General features: G+C 40.7%; 1 protein-coding gene across 1 annotated transcript; it reads left to right on the forward strand.

The window, feature by feature from the left end:
- The first annotated feature begins 316 nt into the window (after window positions 1-316).
- g3bp2a (G3BP stress granule assembly factor 2a) lies at window positions 317-10,238 on the forward strand. Its single transcript, XM_084381684.1, has 13 exons — window positions 317-494; window positions 2,178-2,296; window positions 2,388-2,469; window positions 3,032-3,205; window positions 3,321-3,411; window positions 3,542-3,647; window positions 3,787-3,967; window positions 4,169-4,270; window positions 5,165-5,267; window positions 5,359-5,418; window positions 5,589-5,720; window positions 5,822-5,940; window positions 6,985-10,238. Exons 2-13 carry the CDS (start codon window positions 2,202-2,204, stop codon window positions 7,264-7,266), a joined length of 1,527 nt encoding a protein of 508 aa, XP_084237810.1. The 5' UTR covers window positions 317-494; window positions 2,178-2,201; the 3' UTR covers window positions 7,267-10,238.
- The last annotated feature ends 2,167 nt before the right edge of the window (window positions 10,239-12,405 follow it).

The raw sequence follows: 12,405 nt of genomic DNA on the forward strand, positions 1-12,405 counted from the left end.
TCAGCTATTCCAGCTATGACATTATGCAACTATTTTTACAGGCTGTCTATAACCCTGCATGTGTACAATCAGCAGATTTATTTTACTACTAGAATAATTATAAGTACTATGCAAGAAAACATGACAGTGATTATCACCAAACACTGTTTCCAGTCAAGTCAGTGGTGTCAGGAGAGCAATAGTAGAAAGTTGAGGGGGCGGAGTTATTTGTTTTGCGTCATAATTTATGTTGCCTAGTGTAAACAGTCCATTGGCTGGTTCTTTGTGATGGGGGTTCCCTGCCCCAGATTGCAGGGGTAAAACAATAAATAGAAGCTATCACTTTAAATTTTCAATCTCTGGTACAGCAGAGATCATAAACTATTAGATAGTAGAGCGTGGGGGATATTATAATACACACCTGGAATACTTTGTATTTCAGAACAGTTTGCAGTCGCCAACTCGTAGTTATTTATTACAAATAATTCTGTCTACATAGATAGGTCTTTCATAAGGTAAGTTAGCCATCCTCCAAGCTAAGTTAGCTATCAAACGACTGACAAGCTAACGTAGTACGTACCAAGCTAGCTAACCGTTAGCCGCATTGTCTAGTGAAAACCACGACAACGCGATAGACAGACAGTAACCATTCAAAGTTGCCAGCTTGGTGTGTCGCTACTGTACAAATAGCCCATTTTAGCTATGCAGGCAAAAAAATGATGCGCATCAACTAAATTTGTCAAATCTGGCTTCCTTTGTTTTCTTTGAGCTAGCATAGCACTGAAGTTGTTTCATTGAATGCTGTTAGACAGTGCAAGTTGGGAGTAATTTGTTTTAAAGTTTGAGAAAGGGTTCATATTGCCTGCAGTGTGTAACGATTGCGGTACAATCAATTGTATAATAGTAGTTGGTGCTGTCAATTTCGGACCCCCATTGGGGAAACATGGACACACTTTATCCGTGCACTACATTGGCTATCACTAGCTCAACGTTATGTCGGCTTCGTGGTTTTCCTCGTTTGGTATCAGCTTGAGAGCTGTCCGTCTGAACTCAAAGCAAAGTAAAATACTGACAGTTGTCCGTATTTCTGTGTTTACCGAAACACCTCTGTTTAATCATGAAATATGCTCCTCCCGCACGTTGCTAAAATGACCACCGGCTGAAGGAAAAACGACGACGCCACAAGTTAGCCAGAGCTAGTGTTAGCTAGCTAACTAACCATGTCGCAAGCTTGGCGTTGCTTTCCTGTATGCCGGGCTAGCGTTAGCCATTGAAGATGACAGCGGGGAGGCCGGTAGTTTCCAATTAATATTCCTTCTGTTGTTTTTACAGCATATATAATGTTGACTTAGGTGAAACTGTAGTCGTACAGTGCTCCTGAGATGACTAGAATGGGAAAACATGATGCAAATACTCAATCTGTCAAGATACATGGCTAATGAACCTGCGACAAATGTGAGAACTGGCAAAATGTTGTTAGCATAGAGATGAAAGGCCCAACTCGTACAGTAGGCCACTTATCTACAAAGGGACGCACAGATGTGTGTAACACATGTATGTGGTTGATACTTTTAAGGGAAGGATTTAATTGTAGTTAAGTTAGTTTTCTCAGCTGCCTAAATTGAACACCTGCACCACTCGCTTCCCTTTTTATCTTCTGCCGGTTTCCCTCTTTGTCTCATTGGATGAACGTGATGGCGCAGTTGCATGTTAGCTTGTGTGTTAGCCAGCTAGCTAAACAGTCAGCTGTCGTGCTTCTGCCATGGGATTGATGTGGGTCAGAGAAAACATTGGCCTCAAGAGACAAAGAAAGTGAAACGTTGTCCTGGCGAAAGGGTCCATCAGACTGATTCAGATTTTGCGTGTACTTCGTGTACTTCCTGCTCAGACACATCTGTGTTGTTTACCTGAAGCACAGTAAAGGTTAATGTGTACCAATGTGGACTTCCTTATAATGTCAAGACTTCAAACAATTCAGTCACCTTCTCCTGTTACTGATTCATTAGGTGTGTCTAACCTAAATAAATGCAGCCGAACACAGAAGTTGCACAACAAATCCAACCATCCAAGATTTTTATTTTTTTTTAGTTAAGCTTACTTAATAAATTGCCAACTGACTATCGGTGTATTCATGTATGTTAACTCCTTCTTTTAGATAAATGTTTACAATTAAATCTATGTTTATCTTATTCTTCCAGCACTTAATATTGTTTACCAAAGAAATGGTGATGGAGAAGCCAAGTCCCCTGCTTGTAGGGCGGGAGTTTGTGAGGCAGTATTACACACTCTTAAACAAGGCACCAGATTTCCTGCACAGGTAATTACCCAAATGTTACGCATTACAGTCATAATGTGTAGGTGTTTGTAACACTCTGTTTAATTAACCGCCAAATTCTTGTGCCACTCAGGTTTTATGGGAGGAACTCTTCCTATGTTCATGGAGGACTTGACGCAAGTGGAAAGCTGGCAGAAGCAGTGTATGGGCAAGCGGTAAGTGTTATGGATCAATAATGAAGATTCACATTGAAAATACTGTGAAGTAGGTGTCTGGTAATATTTACAGTGCTGATGAAGAAGTAATCATTTTAACTAAATCGAACATGGCACAAAATTTATCATTGACAGCGTTCGGGGAAGGAATAAACATAGGAGGAAACATTGTTGACGTGGTTCTTACATTGTATAAAACTTGATGCCTCATGCTTCCATGTGTCAGTATTTCTGTTGTTTTGAGTTTGACCAAAATGGTGTCAGATATGAAATTATTACCCTGCTTTCAAGGCAAAGCTGAGAAATGAAAGTGAAAGTAAATCACACACTGGCTGACCTCAGATTTAGGTTAACTGGCAACAAATTGAAGCAAATGGGAAAGAGATTTTCCAATTTAAGTTTTGTAACATGTCATCAAAAGTTTGCTGGAAGTACAAATATGTTTTTTTTCAATGGTATGATCTGTTTTGTGTTGGTAGTTGAAGGATCCAGTCCTCAGTAGCATGAAAAATTGTGATCATAATCAATTAAATGGTTATTTTCTTGTGTCTGCATCCTTTAGGAAATCCACAAGAAGGTTATGTCCCTGCAGTTTAGTGAATGCCACACAAAGATCAGGCATGTGGATGCCCACGCCACACTGAGCGACGGAGTGGTGGTGCAGGTCCTTGGAGAACTTTCCAACAATGGTCAGCCCATGAGGAAGTTCATGCAAACTTTTGTGCTTGCTCCAGAGGTGAGTACCTCCACCTTACAGTACTGTTAACAGACATTATGTTTGAGTGATAACAACAGTAACTAATGATTCTTGAGTGCTGAATTTTCTTTGTTTGCATGACAAATCTTCTTAGGGTTCAGTGGCAAACAAGTTCTACGTCCACAATGACATCTTCCGTTATGAGGACGAGGTTTTTGGAGACTCTGAGGCTGAGCTTGATGAGGGTAAGATGTTCACAAATGTCCAAAAATATTATTTTAAAATGCAAGTTTTTAGGTTATGTTTTCGTGGTAAACGGTGGGGCTGCTAGGGGAAATAACCTCTCAATTTGTTTATTGTCTTTTTCTCACTTAGAATCAGAGGAGGAAGTTGAAGAGGAGCCAGAGGAGAGGCAGCCTTCCCCTGAGCCACTTCAGGAAAGCCCCAACAGCACCACCTACTACGAACCTCACCCTGTCACGTATGCTAAAACTTCATCTTAACCTCAGCTTTATATATTAGTGTGTTTTGTCCTTTTAAAAAAATAAAAAATAAATCATGAATGATTTTTCCTTTTAAACTTCTGTGGAAGTGATGGCCTGCTGTTTTATGCTCTGTAGTAATGGAGTAGAGGAGCCCATGGAGGAGCCAGCCCAAGAACCCGAGCCAGAGCCTGAACCAGAGCCCAAAGTAGAGGAGGTAAAGCCTGAAGCAGATGAGAAGGTTCTTGAAGAGATGGAGGAGAAGGCACCTTCACCGGTCCCTGTGGAGTCTCCACCTAACACCCAGGAGCCCCCCAAGGTAAGACTGATGTGTCTCTGCTGTGTACTTCTCTTGTATTTGATTATGAGGGGCGCAATCTCCTGACTCAGTTTCTCTCCTTTGTGCCCTTTGTTTTGATCTATCAAGTATGCTAACATAACACTTTTTTAAGGAAAAGACGTCGGTGCAACTTGAAGATTTGCTCTCACACAGAGTTCATTATTATTCAATATTTTACAGACTTTCTCATGGGCCTCGGTGACCAGTAAAAACCTGCCTCCTTCTGGCACAGTCGCCTCCTCTGGAATCTCACCCCATGTTGTTAAAGCTCCAAGCTCACAGGTAACCAACTACCACTGGATATGAGATTTGCATTAAAGAAATTTGACTTTTCTGATAATAAGATTACACTAGAAATGTGTCACTATATAAGAGTCTACCACAATGTTCATGAAGACCAGACAGTTGTTACCAGCAGCAGTAGATTTAGAGGTTTGTGTGAAGGGCACTCTCTGACTGGTTAATTTTGTCCAATGCCTCTTCAGTTGTGTTGTGTTTAGTAAGAGTAGCAGAGTTTCCAACGAGTCCCAGTAGAAATAAAAAGCCCTTAATAAAGAAAATTCACTGTCCAGGTCTATCAGGCAGGGGTGGGTTTTCTGAATAGGTTTGTTGTGTTGACAGTCTTTATTTAATTATGTCTGGAAGAAGGTATTTCCTTTTGCAAGGACTTTGTGTAAGCATGTTGATGCTCACATACTTTATTCCATTGAATCTAATTATTTCAAGACTTCCTCAGACTTTAAATGGATTATTTGTACAGCAGTTTAGATGGGTTAGGGTTAAAAAATAATAAGAGAGCATTAGCTTAATTAAAATAAATGAAAATAACCAGATAGTCATGTCTGTTTTCACTTAAACAAGTGAATTAAATACCAAAAAACAAGTACTTTATTACATTGCATGCATAGATCATATTAAAATGTTGTGTTGCCACTCAGACTAAAACATTCGATTTCTTTATATATAGTCTAACATAAGGTCTCGTTGAAAAGTTGGGGGGGAAAAAACAACTAAAAATGGTTAAGTTAAAGCAGCAGAGTGACTTGAGAGACTTGAAATTAAATAATAACCAGATCAGGCGAGGTCACTTAAACTAGTCTCTGGAGCACTGAGTAAATAGCATTAATAAAAAGGATGTCTGGCTCATTTTTTGTGTCACACTCCTCCACCTCACAGCCCAGAGCTGAAGCCAAGCCGGAGACACAGACAGCACCTCTTCGGCCCAGAGACCAGCGCACACGCGACAGACCGGCATTCACTCCTCGGGGTCCCAGACCTGGTAATGCCAACACTCATTCCCCAGAATAAAGATTTCTTACCTTCTTTTGTTTTGTTTATTCTGACGTCTTGCATGTCTCTGTCACTATTAGATGGTGTTGCATCTTCGGAGTCACAAACAGGAAAACCACACTTGAGTTTTGTTAACAAAGGTAAACACGATCATTCTTTGATAACTGACCAGCAACATTCAGTCATTATCTTCTTACTTGTTGCATAAGATTGACGTTCATCATGCCAGAATTTTACTGTGTTGGACTGTGATGCAGATGATTCATGTGAGCTGATCTGGTGTTTTTCTGCCTGTTGTTCTGACGTGCAGGTGGCAGGGGAGATTCTGAGTCTGGTGACATGGACAGCAGGCGAAATCCTCGCTATCCAGACAGCCACCAGCTTTTTGTTGGCAACCTCCCACATGACATCGATGAGAGCGAGCTCAAAGAGTTCTTCATGAGTATGTTTCTTTGAAAAGCAACACTTACTCCACGTCCTGCAAAAATCATGCATGGGGTGAATACAAATATTAAATTAAATAATGTCTTTTTATTCGTGCAGCATATGGAAACGTTGTGGAGCTACGGATCAACACCAAGGGCGTTGGTGGGAAGCTGCCCAACTTTGGATTCGTGGTCTTTGACGACTCTGAACCTGTGCAAAAAATCCTGGGGGCCAAGGTAGACGGGGCATGTATTGACATTTTCATTACCCACTTTCATTCTTTTGGTGATGGTTTGGTGACACACATTTCTACAATTAGTCAGACCCTGAATCTGACACATTTGTCATAAACTCCACACAGTCATGTTTATGCCATTATAAATATACCGATGTGTTTGTTTCCCATTGTCATGTCAGTAACAAATCAAGTTTGTAAATGGATACCTGAGGCTGTGTTCAGACTAACATCGAGTTAAAAAACAAAAGATACAATGAGCTGCGTTGCCGTGTTGCAACAGGTGCAGATGAAATAAAATATGAACCAAGAAGTGCAGTTTGAAGGCTCAACAAATGGCAAGATGAGACAAACTTTCCCCAAAAACAGTAGATGAGACTGTAAAACGAAGTTTTTTTTAACTTAAATATTTTTCACTCTGATGTAATCAGCATTTGCACGACATTTATCTATAACTGGATGTGCAGCCGTACACGTGTCACTTCAGGTATTCTGAGACAAGAAAATCCAGTTTGAGTAACAGATCCTTGTCCTCCTAGTTTGGAGGCTTATAATACTTTGACAGGATTTTACAACTCTGGAAATGTAACACAACAGCAATCAGTGCATCTTTTGTTCCAATGAGCTCGAGGTAAACGGTAGAAAAACTTCACTGATGTTACAAAGTAATCCACCAGGATGGTGTGCTTGCATGCATGGGACTGAACAATGCAACTTGCTGTACGACGTTACAAACCTTTATTGCCTGTGTTGGCACCCCAACTGCAACACCAGACTGGCCTCACTCAAATGAACGAGGGGGCTGCATTTTTTCATACAGGGCTGGAGTCGGTCTGTACACAACCTCAGAGATAAAAATTGTTTCACTGGCAGGGACACCGAACTTGTCAGGTCAGACCGATGTGACACAGAACAGTGCTTACATAGTCTGGAACAGATCAACAAACTTGTGTGCAAACCAGTGAATGATGTGGGTTGTGAAATGGATCGGGGGAAATATTCAGTCCTGGTTTCTTCCGTAGTGACATTGCTTTTCTCCCTGCAGCCCATCATGTTCCGAGGCGAGGTGCGTCTGAATGTGGAGGAGAAGAAGACGAGGGCGGTGCGTGAACGAGAGACCCGCGGTGGAGGAGATGAGCGTCGGGACATGAGGCGCAACGATAGAGGCCCCGGAGGTTCGCGAGGCATCGTGGGAAGCGGAATGATGCGTGAACGCGACGGGAGGGGACCACCACCTCGAGGCGGCATGGCCCCCAAACCTGGCATGGGCTCCGGACGCGGCTCTGGAGGCCAGGGAGAGGGTCGCTTCACGACCCAGCGTCGCTGAGAAGAGCACCACCTGCAGTGTGGAAGTAGTACCGTGTTCTTCATCTTCAACCGTTCTCGTTAACGAAAAGAAATCTTCATGTATAAACGTATATATTTGTTTTTTGTTTTATTTTTTATTTTTTGTTCCCTCTTTGCTTTGGAATGTGACACAGCCTGTCAACCATTTGTTTGTGAAATAGACAAAACAGAATAAGCAAACAAAAAAATTTCGCTTATTAGTTGTGAGCTGAGCATCCTTTTCGGGTATCTCAAGAAGTCACAAACTTTAATTTGTAAATTCGTGAAAAAAGGCAAACCAACCAGGAGTAATCTGCCACATTAGGAGGGACTGATAAGACTTTTAACTACGACAGTACAGCCCATCATTTGGAAAAGAGATTATATGCCTTGACTTAACTGGGGCGCTGCTTCACGAAATCCCTCTATTGCACATTTTATATGGTAGTTTTCTGCCCGTTACTGTTGGAAGAGTGAGATGCAAAATTTGTGCAGTTCCAGGGGAAAAGCTTGCCTTTTACTTTTTTCCTTTTGAGAGACCACTGCTTCAAAATTGCATAATGCACTCATCAATATGCACTAATGGGTACTTTTGTCGTATTACATTGACATCCACGCTCGGAACGCAGCTGGAGAGACGTGTTTTGTCTCAAAGCGATACGACTTAACGGGGCAGGCCTCGCTTACAGCCTGTCTGCTGTGACCAATGTACTTTTCTCACTTTTGACCCAAAACTACGCTTCAATTACTGCTGGATGGACAAGATGACAAGCAAATCTACATTATATTTTTCCTCATTTATAAATCACATTAAGAAAAAGCTCAAATCCTGGACTTTCACCAAATGAGTGGGGGGACAAAGGATAAACAAGAAACAAAGTTGAACAATAGAAGAGTGGTGGTAACGATGGCTGCTCGCTCTGTTTTTCTTTTTCAAAGTTTGATTTTCTTCATGTTTTTCCCTGCCAGCTAGACCGCAAAAACCGGGATGGACGACGCCTCCCTCCCCTCTTCCCTCCCTTCCTGTCTTAAGTGCAGAGTAACAGAATAAATGTACAGCAAAAATCATAGTTTACTGTATGTTTGGTTTTCTGTGTATAATTTAATTTCTCTCTCGACTTGATAAGAGCATGATGGTGCCTTCTATTTCACCTTTTCCAGTCTTACTAAAGCGGTTCGGAGCTCGCCGCCTCCCAATGCAGAGCTGCTCATTTTGAACTATTGTCTTCTGGGAGCAGATACAAAAGAAAGAAATTGCAGTATTCACAGGATTTTAGGTTTTTCAGGTGCATTTCTTTTTTCCATACTGTTTTACTACCTAAGATGATCTGTTGTGAGTTTTGTACATTTGTTTTGTATTGTGTCTGTTCTGGGTTTTGTAGAGACAATAGGTGCCTCAAGTTCTGTTCGATGTTAAATGGTTAAGACGTGCATCTGAAGAACTACTCCCAAAAGAAAAAACAAAAGGTACATTAAAGATGGTGACAGTGGAGTGCTTGGTCCTTGGTTGAACATGTCAGCTCTGCACAACCGTGATTTCAGTTTGGAAAGTCTCACAATGTGATTCAGATACTGTTTATTCTTTCTTTTCAGTCTGACCGTCATTTTTGACTCATGGCAGCACTCGGGTTAATCCCCGGACTCAGAAGTTGTCAGACTGTTCTTTTCTCAGCAACAATTTTGTAATGATCTGTGCGGGTGGGCTGGCCGTAGTTCCAGCCTGCAGACTAGCAAATAATTGTTCTCACTTTTCTAGCTGTTTATGCATTTGTATTTTCATATGCTGATTATTCATTGTGCTTATATTCATTTATTTTTCCATTCAAGGCGAGTCTGAATGCCATACTTGTTGTCTCCTCCTTGTCCTCTGGCGTGTTTTCTTTTTACCAATCGGTAGGGAGGGAAGACCTTTTGCTTTCAGCTGGAAAGGAAAACATAAACATGAGATGTTAACCTTTTTTTTATTTTTTATTTTTTGTTATCTTGCACTGAAATGGGAAGTGAAATTGATGTAGCATTTTTCTGGACAAATATTCTTATGAGGTCTTCCTTGTCTGGTGGTATTGCACTATTCCCAACATTTCTGGGACAATCTGTCAGTTTGAACACAAGCCTCTTTCCAAATTTCTCATCTGGCGATGATACAAGAAAATATTAGTGCTCATCTTGTAATCCGCATGAAATAATATTTGATTTAATGCTCGGACATGGCAAATTTAATTTAGTTTTCCACAGTGATGCTCAGCTACTCCCCCATGTAGGTGAGAAGAAATATTTTCAGACGTGAGAGTAGTTTTCAGTAGAGAGACTCTTCATTTGTTACCATCAGCCTTTGACCTAATATTACAGAAAAAATACTGCTCTTTTGGTCTTGGAGTGTTTTTAACAGACAGCTCTTATGGGTGCCTCTACCCCGAATGTTTATTTGTCAGGTAATTGCTTAACATGGGCACTTGACTGCAATCACACTTTTTACAGCAATGGTCAATTGAAGAGAGTGGTGAAGAAGAGCCATCATGCTTTCAGACCAATCTGTGCTTTTACATTGTAGTGGTGGTGAAAATGTTTGAGCATATAAATTTAGGGTTGGATAGTTCTTCTTTTTTCACTGAGGGTTTCAACGACCAACCCTTTTTTCCAAACTTTAAAGGATCCACATTGAAAAAAAAAAACATGTAAGTTTATTTTTCTGTGGTTGAAAATGAGTGGATCCTCATTGTGAATCATTCCAGTCCTTTTTGAATGGAAATAGAAGTACCTTCTTGGCTTTAGCAGGTGTGGTAAACAGTTGGCTGCCATCTTAATTTTACTGTGTTTACCCTTTACTTGTTGCTAGTACAAAAGTGTTGCAGGTGGAGAATCTTTTTTTTTGTTTGTTTTTTTAGTTTTGTTTTTTTTTCTCTTCTTTTTTCCTTTCTATTTTGAATGTGTTGGACTTAACATACAATAAACTACTGATATCAGCACCACTCATACCGTTTGTCATATTTGCAGGTTACTCGGTATAAAAATAATGTAACTATTAAAATAAGCTAAAACAAGTATAAACTAGAGAGATACTCGGAGAGCGCAGACTTTTGGGAAGGCCCGTAGGCCACTCTTCAATGATATCCAAATCTACAAACGCGACCATTTTATATGTCTCGATATATTTGTAATTGTACCAGGTCTCTCATTAAAACACTGTCCCCGAGTTGAAGTTTGAGCAACTACGGCTGTGTGTCGGCTGCTCCTGCTGGTTATGACAAGGTGTCATCATATCTGCTATGTTTTGTCACTGTTGAGCTTTACTGTCATCTATTGGGTTATAAATTTCATGGCATTTATTCCGCCGTGGAGAAATAAACGACCATGTAATGTTGAAGTGAAGGATAATGTGTGTACCTGTCCCGTGTTCCTACCTGTTGCCATATTTAGTGAGTTCTTCCCAGGTGTAAACCCATCTTGACTTCGCCCATTGGTTTGTAGACTACCGTTTTGAATCCTTGAGTTTGGCATTATGGCTGTCGCCAACTTTGTTTTTTGGAGCCAGATGTGAACATATTTGGAAGAGAGGTTGGAATTGCTGAGGATATCCTGATATCATCTAACTGAGAACCCGAGGACTCGCAGTGCCAGTGACTTGTCGATCATAGCCATGCTCATGCACATTTATTTGACTCTAAATGGGACCATAATTTACAAAGTGAACATCGTGTTGTATTGAAGAAGTCTCTGGACAGATACTTGATTTTTGGGGCCTACTTGATGCCGATTAGGGAGGAAAAGAACTCTGTATGTACTGTACATAAACACTCATTTTTTGCAATTATCTCCCAAATATGGTTCTCAAACACTCATGACAAAGATATATACAGTATGTCCAGAGTTGGGGGCAGAATATTTTACAGTTAATAAGCTTTATTGTCCAGAAATGATGATAGAAGTGCACTGAAACAAAAAAACCTTCACTGGGAATTAAACAAGCATTGTAAATGCCATGGAGCGATGTGTTTATGTGATACACGCTGCACGTTTCAGCCAATAGTTTCACATTATTCCACTGATCTGCAGGCGGTGCTAACACCGCAAGAAACACACTAACAAACTTAACCAACAGAGGCAATGAAAAAGAAGACTGTAAACTAATATATAAGGAGGAGAAAAGTCGGCTTAACAAATGTTCTGTGAGGAAGGAAATACACTCAACATGTCTGTCTGACACAGTGTGTTTTGGTAACAGTAAATGAAATGAAGAAAGCTCGAAAGATCACCTTTAAGACTGAAAGACAAGATAAGGATATAAGCAGTCTCATGAATCAGTCCCCGTCACTATCACTATCCTCCTCAGATGAAATTTTACTCGATGTCGAATCACGCCTTTCAGCTGAGAGGGAACCTCTCTGATTTCCTTTTGGTTTGATGTTGCCTTGTGGAAATGTGCCTACAGGGAGGTGTTTACTTCTCAGAAGATCCAAAAACCACTGAGGAGGTCGGAGGGAGCCAGACGCTCCACAAGGTGGTTGTGGAAAAAGTTGACCACCTCCTTGTCCAAACACATGAGGGAGAATATAATAAGGACCAGTAGGTTGGCAGAATACTTTAGGTGGAAGAGGAGGCGGTTTCTGATGTATGACAGTAGGTGTGGGAGGAGGAATAGTCTGATGATGTGGTTTACTGGTGGAAATTACAGGTGGAGCAGTGGTGGTGATTCCCATCGAAGGAGCATCAGTGACAGGAAAAATCTGACATGGAAGGTTTTCATTTCTTGTCTGAGCAGCAACACTTTCTTTGACAAAGGTCCCTACAAAATAAGAAATACACATATGATACTGCATTAAAGTTCAACCACAAGAGAAGCTCATGTAGTGCCAAGAAATTCATTTCTGTCACACATTACCTTGTTTTTCATTTCCTGAAGCTTTATGTTGATAGTTGGCACGGTCATTCCTAACAGGCAGGGCGCCTTGAAGAAAAGACAAAGTATTGTTTTTCATTATTTCATAGGTTTGTTAAATGCAACCCCATCGCTATGATTTTAGAAACTTTGAGGTCATGAGTCTGATGACCTCATCCCTTAGAAAAAGTTGACCAGAAATAAAAAATAAAGTCATCATCATCAATTTTTCAAAAGACAGCATTAAATATATGAATTTATTAC

This window comes from Pagrus pagrus (genome assembly GCF_965226575.1).
Source record: "Pagrus pagrus genome assembly, chromosome: 2".
Classification (NCBI taxonomy): domain Eukaryota; kingdom Metazoa; phylum Chordata; class Actinopteri; order Spariformes; family Sparidae; genus Pagrus; species Pagrus pagrus.